The sequence below is a fragment of the Mastomys coucha genome, unplaced genomic scaffold (assembly GCF_008632895.1).
Source record: "Mastomys coucha isolate ucsf_1 unplaced genomic scaffold, UCSF_Mcou_1 pScaffold6, whole genome shotgun sequence".
NCBI lineage: Eukaryota > Metazoa > Chordata > Mammalia > Rodentia > Muridae > Mastomys > Mastomys coucha.
Genome location: NW_022196912.1, coordinates 102,727,438 through 102,737,764, shown reverse-complemented (window position 1 = coordinate 102,737,764; position 10,327 = coordinate 102,727,438). Strand labels below are relative to the sequence as shown.

General features: G+C 48.4%; 1 protein-coding gene across 12 annotated transcripts in view; it reads right to left on the bottom strand.

The window, feature by feature from the left end:
* The window catches only part of Adck1 (aarF domain containing kinase 1), a 159,886-nt gene that overhangs the window by 6,626 nt on the left and 142,933 nt on the right, over window positions 1-10,327 (bottom strand). For 11 of the 12 annotated variants that reach the window (XM_031357310.1, XM_031357309.1, XM_031357312.1 and 8 more), the window contains one exon: window positions 8,520-8,636. The exons of the other annotated variant lie outside the window; for it this stretch is intronic. In XM_031357310.1, coding sequence (XP_031213170.1) covers window positions 8,520-8,636 — 117 coding nt within the window. The remainder of the gene's footprint in view (window positions 1-8,519; window positions 8,637-10,327) is intronic. 12 annotated transcript variants of the gene reach the window in all.

Sequence of the window (10,327 nt, the reverse complement as noted above, 5' to 3'; positions counted from 1 at the left end):
TTTTTATTAAAGCTAAAAGCCTCTTCCTTGTTTGGGAGCAGCTGCTGAATAGAACCAGACCTGGGCCCCCAGATGATCTGTCGATGGACATGCAGGGGATAAAGATATGCTCGGCCAGAAGGTAGATGCCCCAGGACACCAACTGTCCTTGCCATTTCTTCTAGCCTCAGTTGAACCTCGTGGTCATTAACAGATGAACAACAGTGAAAAGGAGCCCAGCGAGGCTCATGGTGAGGGGGCTTCAGGATTAAGAGTCTTCCTCAACCCATGAGTCTTATGACAGGAGGTCTCGCTTCTCTCCATGTTCTCACCTTATAACTCACGTGTGCATGCATGCGTGCATGCATGCATGCGTGCGTGCGACATGTGTGTGTCTATGTGTGTGTGTGCACGTGCGTGCGTGCGTGTGTGTGTGTGTGTGTGTGTGTGTGTGTGTGTGTGTGTGTTCCAATAATCCCTGTGCCTTCCTACCTCAGGCTTTGTGGTGCCAACTGTTCCTGCTGCTACAAGCCCTCCCACCATCTCCCCATCTCTAGGTCCAACCCCCTGCTCCCTTCCATAGAATCCAGGGTGGGAAGAGTGCTCTCACACACACATACTCCTAGAGGATACTGGATTTTTTTCTTTTATAGCACTAGCAATTACTGGCATGATTATTTGACAAATGACCATCTGGTTCACTATCGTAAACTCCTAGGACAGCAGGGACTGGCTCTGTTTTATTAAATGGCTTTATTGAGGTGTAATTGATGTGCTATAGACTGGCTCTATTATGCATGCATTTGCTTGTAACAGTACCACACAGGTAAAGTAAGGCTCTGCACTCAATGTGAGTGAGTTCTCCCAGGTCTTTGAAGATGGCATGCTTCCCACCTCCAGTGTTTATCCTAATCCTATCAGTCTCTCCCAAGCCCCAAGCATTCATAATCAGCACCAAGTTAAAAGATCAAGAATACTGGTGTGGTAGCACAGACATAATTTCGGTACCTAGGTGCCTGAAATGGGAGGATTGAAAATCCAGGGCTAGCCTGGGTTATAAAAGACTCGATTAAAGAATAATCCTGCATTTGAACACTGCTGCTATCCTTACTAATGCTCAGAATGGCTATGCCCTTCTAGACAGGGGCACCTCTCCCTTGAGGCCTCAAAGCAGCTCCCTATACTTGTGGATTCAGTAAGGAATAACTCTCACAGGTGGCTGTGGAAGTGAATGAGCATGCCACAGGGCCTGGGAGGCAGTGACCTCTAGTAGATGCCCCTGTGGTAGTCATCACTGACTCCTGCAGAGATGCAGATGCCAAAGGCATTGCCCCACAACACCAGCACTCTGACTCCGGAAATCTGCCTCATACCTTGGGACTCTGTCATTCTCATTAGGAAGAGGACTTTGCTCTAGGTCGAATTTCAGACTCATTCTGACATGGCAGGGGTTCCAGGGCCACTGTTTCCTGTTTCCTAGGAGATGGGCTTTAGCCAAAGCAGGTCCTGAAAAGCCAGCCAGTTCCCCACCTCTGTGCCACCAAGAATCCTTTTTGTTAGGCTTTCTGGAGCTCCTCAGAGCTATGCTTCAGAAGGCCGAATCTGACAAACTGATTCCATTTATTAAGTAATCATTCATTTTTATTTGTCAAGGATGCATATAAAGTCCAATCAGGGCTCCTGATCAGCCCAAGATAAGCAGTGCAGCCAGGCTGAGCTGACGGAATTCCAGTCAAAATGTGGAGAAGTGACATTTCATTTAGTCTGGGCAAACCTGTCACAGGGAGATGTATGATCTCCCTTAAGCTTTCTGAAATACTGTTAATCGCTCTGGGCCCCTTATTTCTACAATGAAAGATGGCCCCCAGGGGCATGGTGAATCGGGGTGGGAGTTCATATCCCTTAGGGATGGTCCCCCATTGGGCAGGTGGGGCAGATCTCCCATTTCAACACCGACAGCCAGCTGCCACTTGGAAGCCATCCTATTTGGGAGCTTCTCTGGATGTTTAGTTCAACCAGATGTCACCAGACCCGACAGGTGTAGAAGGCAGAGCAAGGAGCAGGAACTGGCTGACACCAACAGCTCTGCACTAAAGCCATCTTAAAGCTGCCACTTTGGGCACGGGTGACCTGAGAGATAAGCCACCCTAGTCCTCCATCTCCATTAGCACTTAAGTGGGACTAAAGTCATCTGTCCGACCTCCTCACAGGGCAACCTCAGGATTCAAAGTCAAATACCATTGCCCAGGAGAAAGCCATTACTCAATGTTAGACACACAAATGTCACTGTTTTGGCTTTTCATTGCTTTAGACACGGAGGAAAATGCATACCTGTTACTACTAAGTGTAACTGTCAGCATTATGAACATAGCTCACAAACACACAGAGACTGAAGTGCCCGAGGCTTTTAGCTCAACAGCTGGGAAGCAGGCAGGATGATAGGGCTGCTTCTAAAACAAATGTGAGGGAGCGAGGACTTACACAGAGCATTAAAACAGAAAGAAAGGAGAATTCCTGGATGAAATGTGAACTGCCTATTGTCTTATGAGGTCTTAAGAAAAAAAGTACCAATATTTAGAACAGCAGTTCTCAACCTGAAGGTCACGACTCCTTCAGGAGCTGAATGGAATGACCCTTTTATAGAGGTCACCTAAGACCATCAGAAAACACAAATATTTACTTTTTTTTTTTTTTTTTTGGTTCTTTCGAGACAGGGTTTCTCTGTGTAGCCCTGGCTATCCTGGAACTCACTCTGTTGATCAGGATGGCCTCGAACTCAGAAATCTGCCTGCCTCTGGCTCCCAAGTGCTGGGATTAAAGGCGTGCACCACCACTGCCCAGCTTACATCACAATTCAAAAGAGTAGCAAAATTACAGCTATGAAGTAGCAATGAAAATAATTTTATGGCTGGAGGTCACCACAACCATATGTATTAAATATATGTACAATATGTATTAAAGTGTATTAAACAGTCGCAGCTTGTGGAAGGTTGAGAGCCACTGCTTTAGGGTTATCATTTCTCCTGGGCAGTAACTATTTGTATCTCAACTGGAAAGAACTATAGGTTGATGTATGCCTTTGGTCTGAGCCCGTAGTTCTTGATAACACACACAAAGAGAAACCCATTTCCCTAGACATCAAAAAGTCCTTGGAGGAGGGGAGGGGAGGGGAGGTGGAACTGGCAGTTCTGGTTGAACTACAGTTAAGAATGACTTCGACAGAGCATGCCACTCTTGTGGCCCTATTATCTTTTGGGTGAATTCTCTTTGCATCTTGCAAAACCAGGCTGAATGTGCTGGTGAGCAGTCGCACATTTTGTTAAGTAGCCCAGGATGGGCCAAGCCCTGCTCCAGAGACTTAGCCATTCTCCGCAAGAAACAGCTGAAGGGGGTGATACAAAGACAGGAAGAAGCCATTGAACACGTGCTCAGCGGTCAGTGACATTGGTCCATCAGGTGACCTGACTCCAGAGAACAGGTGCTCAATGGCCAGGCCTCCTGCCTCTCCACTCCAGGGAAGCTCTCCCAGAAGTTGACTTCTGAGGTGCCTTGGAGCCCAGGAAGGTGTCTGTCTGAAGAAAAGGATGATGGTAGGAAGTTCTGGCTGGGGTGACTCAGTCCACTCCACGCCTCTAAGCAAAGGCACAGGACAGCACTCTTTACTAAGAAGCCACAGAGAAGTCTGAATTGTTCCTTGTGAAAAGAATGTGCCATTCATATGGGATTTCATTAATTACAAATGCCTTTCTTCTCTAACAGTGGGAGAGAGGGAAAAACCAGGACTCCATAAAAAGGCTGAGTAAAGAATTAATTGAGTAAATAATATTTAAATCAAGGAGTTATTTTGGGACCTTTTCTCAAGGCCTGAATTGGCTGAAAGTAGTTTAATTGGTCTATAATTGTGTGAATTAATTCATTCCTACCCCCAAGGAAAAGTGTATGTATGTTCCTGGGTGGGGTTGTCTCCAAAGCAAGGCCCATGTCTGTAAGAGGAAAGCGAGGCTGCTGTTGTGGCATCTGTCCCCAGATGCCTGCCAGATTCTCCACACAGACCAGCCTGCTGCCTGGGACAGAGCACCATCATGCTCTTCCTGTCCCCAGGAACAAACACTGGGATCTAGACACTGCAGGCCTCTCCAGCTGCAGTGCTGCAGGCAATGTATTCATGACACATGGTGAAGAGGGAGCTAAGAGATGATGCCTCTGACCACCCAGCTGTGAACTCCTCAGCCTCACACAGTGGCAGTGGGAACAGGAAGAGAGGTGCCAATGGGTCACAGAAGACTGAGAGGTGGCTCTGATGGTGGCACTTGGAAAGCCTCCTATTTAGACTTAAGCCTTATTAAACACCCCAAGTCTTAATCACCCCATCCCACAGTGATGCTTTCAGTAGTTGGTCCCCAGTTTGTGATATTAATTTGGAAGGAGATGGAGTTTTTCTCAAGTGGGGCCTGGCTGGTAAAGGGAGGTCGTTTCAGGTGATAAGGTGATACCTACTGCTGGTTCTGGCTGAGACCACTGCTTTCTGATCTCTGGTCATGTGAAGACCCTCCATGTTGTGGCCCCATCCATAGACAGAACCACTCCAATCAACATGTCTTCCCCGCCACAGTGGATGCAACCTTCAAAGCCACGAGCCATGGGGTGATAAACCCATCCTCAAGTTACTTCTCTAACTACAGTTAAGTATCTTATCACAAAAGACAATCAATGCAGCTTCTTTAATCAGGCTTTACCAGGCTTCACATGAGAGTCAGACACAAGCATTATGAGGCAAGAAAGCCTGTGGATCTCTACCGAAGATGCTCTGCAAGGCACCACAAGTCCAGAGGAGACAAAAGGGAGTCCCAGGGCTCATCAACCATCAGACGCACAACACACTCCTGTTGGCACCTGATATCTCCACTCTAGGGTGACAACTTACCCCACACAGATCCATACCCTTCCACCTTGCTTGGGTTACTGTAAAAAGCCAAAGAAAGGATTCATCGCTCCCTATTTCCCCTGCCCTTTGACAAACACTGTCATGATGGCACCAAGGACATCCGAAAGACAGAGTTTCGGTGTCACTGTGTATTGGGCATATACATTAAGCTCAGCACTGTGCCAAGTGTGCTGTGCTTCAGTTGTCAAAAGATCTCTAGGTCACCCATGGTCAACTGCAGGCAGGGTTCCTAAAGAACAGCAACCCCACAGCAGAGCAGCTGACAAATGACAGAGCCTGCACTGGACTCCAAAAGATACCTTTGGCCCAACCAATCAATACCTCTGCTGTGAGAAAACAAACAAATCCCCAGGAACGACTTGAAACTCTGCTAACACTCATGAGCATCCTAAAATGATAGGTGTTAGGAAGAAGAAACTGTTTTCCTTCTATTGATTTCAGGAATTGGGTCTTCAGCATCTTCAGATTCCAGCCAGCTGGAAGGGCCAAGAGGTTGGAATGATGCGGAGCACACGCGAGAAGCCCTATTCTGTCCACATGCAGCAGTGACAGAGCAAAGATAATCAGGGGAAAGGGAGAGACTTCAGCTTTTCCGAATCAAAAGCACTACATGCCAATCAAGCACATTCAAGTCTATGCACTCACATGCCAGTGACAGAGGACAAGAAGGAACAAAAGTTCTCAAGAACTGAAAGAGATGCCTCCATGAGTAATGCCCTCATGAGTTATGAATTATGAAAATGTTCTGACATGGCCATTGCTCATAAAGTCCGAGTGATGGTATCTGTCACATAGCAGGAAGGACTTGGCCTCCTATCTCAAGTACTTGACTCAAGGCTACCAGAGCAATGAACGGCAGAGCCAGGCATCCTCAGGTACCCAGCCCTTCTAGCACCAGGCTTCTTGGGAAGCCCCATGCTTAGTTCTGTCCACATTTCTATTCTACCACAAGTGGCAGTGCCTGTACAGAGTAGGTACTTGAAACATACACTGAAAGGTGACTCTGAGATCCTTCACTGTTCCTACAATGACAGGAATGGATTTTGGAGCTACTGCAAGAAGTAAACACAGTAAGGGCTTCCGGCTACATGGAGAACAAAGCCACAGGCTCTACTCCCCCAGCAAATGCCTCCAAAATGACTTCAGAGAGAAAGAAGAGGCAACACGGCCAGCACAAGAAGAGCAGAAGGCATAACCACAGCAGCCAACGTGAGACAGGAGGACCATGGCCTGGGACGGAGACAGATGGGGACAGGTGGTAACAGAGCAAAGGCTGGGGAGCCTTGAACCAGCTACAGGTGCTCTGTGACTAGGATCTCAACTCCAGGGAGGCTCAGTACCTGACATCGCTGCAAACAGGTTCTGAGGGTCCTAAAAGGAAAGACGAGTTAGAAGGTCTCAAGGGTTTGAGCTAACTCCTAAATCCATCCCCACTCTAACAGAAGTTTGTTCCCTGGAGAAGGAAGGGACAGACTCCACGGTTCTCCTCCTCTGCCTGGGATCCTGATGACCAGGGCTGAATCCAAGACCATGGAATTATGGCCCTCTTTTCTAACTGGCTCTCTCCCTAAGGAAATACCTCACTGGTGGTATCGGTCCCCAGGGCCTCAGGATCCAGTCAGCCTTCGCAGACGGGTGATATCTGCCCACCAGGTCCTCTGCATCTGTCCCTGATGCCCTGTACTACCAATTCAGTCACCTCTCTCTTGGCTAATTTCATGCCAATTAAGCCAGGCCTCAGCCACGCCAGGGTCTTCAACACACACTCACTGAAATTCAATTAACCTTCAATAAAGGTCTTGCACTCAATAGTCCTCTGTGGCTAGAAGAAGCCCCACCTGCCTGCAGAAGACTCCCACACAATAACCTTTGCTTTTAATGAAATTGATGGCAATCGCTGTCACCATCTCCTAAAGTTACTAGCAAATATGACCCAGGATGTATATGCTACCATGGTCAGGGATATAAATAGAGGAGCTCCGGCAGGCTGCTGGCTCCTAGGTGAGCACTGGAGGGTAGGTGCTGCATGTACAAATTCAGATGAGCATGGATAGGTCAAGGACTTCACACTGGAGTGAGAGCCTCTGCAAACTCACTTGGACACTCTGCCACCCTTCACACCCCAGATTCTCTTGTGTACCTAGGGGTGGTCCCCAGAAATCTGCATAGCTATAAACACTCCTCCGACAGTTCTGAAATAGATGGCTCTTGAGCCAGTCAGTGCTCACTAAGCCATAGAGTCATTGGTCTATGAAATAGTCAAATACAAAGGATCCTTCATTGGAGGTCAGCTGGTCCATCACCTCCACTAAGAGAACTGAGGGCCAGAGAGGCAGTACGGCCTTACTTCATTCTTGAAAAATTAGATGTCTACTAAGGTCTCTCTATCTGGATACTGGCTTTTCCCAGTGGCAGGGACAAAGAGGCCCAGACTCACAGATGGTCTACCCTGCCCTGAGTCCACTGGCCTCCAGCTGGCTCAGTCACAAGCAAGCCACAATATCAGTATACATACTTATATGGTTACACTCCCCCTGGAAAAATCAGAGCCCCCTCTAATGAGATACCATTACAGCCTTAGCTTGCTAGATCCAAAGAAATGAATGGATGGGGGTGGCCCCTGGTCTGGAAGTCCATCTCTAGCAGGAGAGGCCAGTGATGACACAGGGCAAAGATGCTGGGTCTCCCAATTAGCAGGCAGAGGCTCTGCTGCCTTTCAGGGAGATTCTAGAGCTGGCCTCCCAGTGGGGCCAGCCAGTCCCCACTGTAGCCAGACTCTGAGCTACCCAGGCACTGTCTTCCTTCCTACCCTAGGAGCTGAAAGCAAGGGAACAATATTCTCAGTGTGCTGCTAACAAAAGGGACTATTCAGCCCTCCTGCTGCCAGTTTCCTGACAGTTACTGATCAGTGCCTATCAAATGGCTGCAAGTTCTACTGTGGACCCACATGTGTCTGTGGAAGGGACGTAGAGAAGGCAGAGGAGAAAGGGCCTGGGTTCTAATCCTGGTTATAATCCCCACTGAAGAGTTAGCTGATAATGCCTGACTCCAGCATGGGGATTCTAAACACCCAGACCCTGCACATGAAGGGACTGTATTAACGATGGATGTGGGTGCAAAACTCTTTCCTAGGGGCCCTGTGGTGACCAAGAAGCAGAAGGCTGGGGACAGAACCTGGCCCACTAGCCAGTTTCTCTGATACCAGGGAAACAGGAGCTAAAGACACAATTACATCTACATCTTCTCCCTTGCTGTATGAAACTGACCAGGCGACTGCAGTCCTCTAGGTCAGGGAGGGGGGACTGGGGGGGAGGGAGGGCAGTTGATGAATGTACCCTATGCTGCTCCCTCATCTGTACGGACTTAGCTGCTGTGAGAAAAGAAGCCAGCAGCAACCTCAACTCACAGAGGCTTGCTTGTCCCTTCTCCCACTCTAGGCCCAGGACCAGATGGGAAAACCTGACAGAACTCTCCCTGACAGATGCATAATTCTTTTAAAGGAAGAAGGCCAGGCTTTAGGGCCTCAGAGCCCAGGCTGAGGCAAGCAGTCCCAACCACACTCTGTCCCTCTGTCCCAGCACCAGGCCCACCTCACCTCATTCACATCGATCTGGTTCTTCTCCATGTAGGCCCTGTCATTGACCTGACCTCCCTCCACAAATTCCATCAGGAGCACCCTCTTGGTAGAAAGCTCCCAGTAGATCTGGGGAACCTGGAAAAAAGTGAGTCACATCAGAGGAGGAGGCTGTGGGCAGAACCATCCCCTAGTAAAGGGCTAGGAGCCAGACAGTAGCACATACTGTTGTTTGGATAGAGCCACTGCCGGAGAGAGAGCTGGGGTGAGGACTAGTCAGAGGCCTCAGCCAGGGAGCCCTTCCAGTGGAACTCCCTCACAGGTCCTTCACAAATGTGGGAGCAAGTTCCTCATTCCCCCACTGCCATTCCCTAAACCCCTGACCATCCACATCCCTCACCTCTAGCCCCTACCATTCTCCATCTTACCATGAGCCACACACTATAATAGAAATGGGTACTTGCGAAAGAAATGTTCCTAACTGGAAACTGCTATTATTACGACATTAACTAGAAATGTTCACTGCCAGCTCATCGTGCTTTAGAGCCTGGTCCTCAGCTGGTGGCGTTATTTTGAGAGGTTTAGGAACTTTTAGGAGGTAGGTCCTGGCTAGTGGAAGAAGGCTAGACCTTCGGGGGGGGGAGGAAAGGGGGGGGGCCTCTGGTACAGGAGCCCAGCCCTGTATCTGGAAGTTCCATTTCCTGGACCCCTGTGATGGAAAGAGCTTCCAGCCACAAGCTCCACAATGACTTCACCACTGTAATGAGTGAAACCCTCTGAAGACATAAACCAGAACAAATCTTTCCTTCCTTAGGTTGTTTCCACCAGGTACTGTGGTCAGTGTTGCACACATAGCTAACACCAGTGCTAAGAGCTGCTTCCCTCTGCCTCTCCCTCCATCAAACAGGCCCTTGCTTGACCCTACACCTGCTACTGTTTCTGTACCTGGGAAATAGATCTATTGAAGCAATGAACTGAGTTTGAACCAGAAGACAAATTTTGTTTTCTGCTAGATTCTTACAAGCCTCCTGTGGCAGACAATGCTGGATCTTAACACATTGTCTATTATCCATCTCCCTCTTCCCTGCACATATGAAACTGAAACCTGTTCCCTGCCTGCCCCATAGCAGGTGGTCAGGTGATATGGTTCTGGCCCATCAAACATAGCAGCACTTTGTTAAAGGATTCAGGAAAGGTTTAGTTTCTCTTCACAAAAGGATGCTTGTGGTACTATCCCCTCTTTTGCTCCCACCCCAAAAGTGAATGTGATTCTTGGGACAGTAACAGCCATCCTGTAACCACAGGGGTAAAGGGAGGAACAGAAAGTCAGTCCTGATGCTGTCAGAGCACCAAGTACCATCAGGAAACAACTGCTGCATGCCTTCTCACCTATAAGAATAATAAACATTTGGGAACTATCTTAATCATGTGTATGTGGGGGAGGGGCAGATGATGTGCCTGGGGGCACAGGTGCCCAAGGAAGCTGGAGACTTTGTATCCCCTGGAGCTGTGTTGGCAGTTGTAAACCACCTATTATGGTTATTTGGGTCCTCTGGAAGGACAGTGCATGTTCTTAACTTCTGAGACAACCCTCTAGCCATAAGAATAAGCATTTAAAAACAAAACAACAACAAAACCCTAGCTAGCAGTGGTAGCAGGTAGCACACTCCTCTAATCCCAGCACTCAGGAAGCAGAGGAACTCTTTGTGAGTTCGAGGCCAGCCTGGTCTATAGAGCAAGTTCCAGGACCACCAGGGCTACACTGAGAAACCCTGTCTCAAAACAACAAAACAAACCTGTTAAATTGGGTATCCGTTATTTGCAAAAAA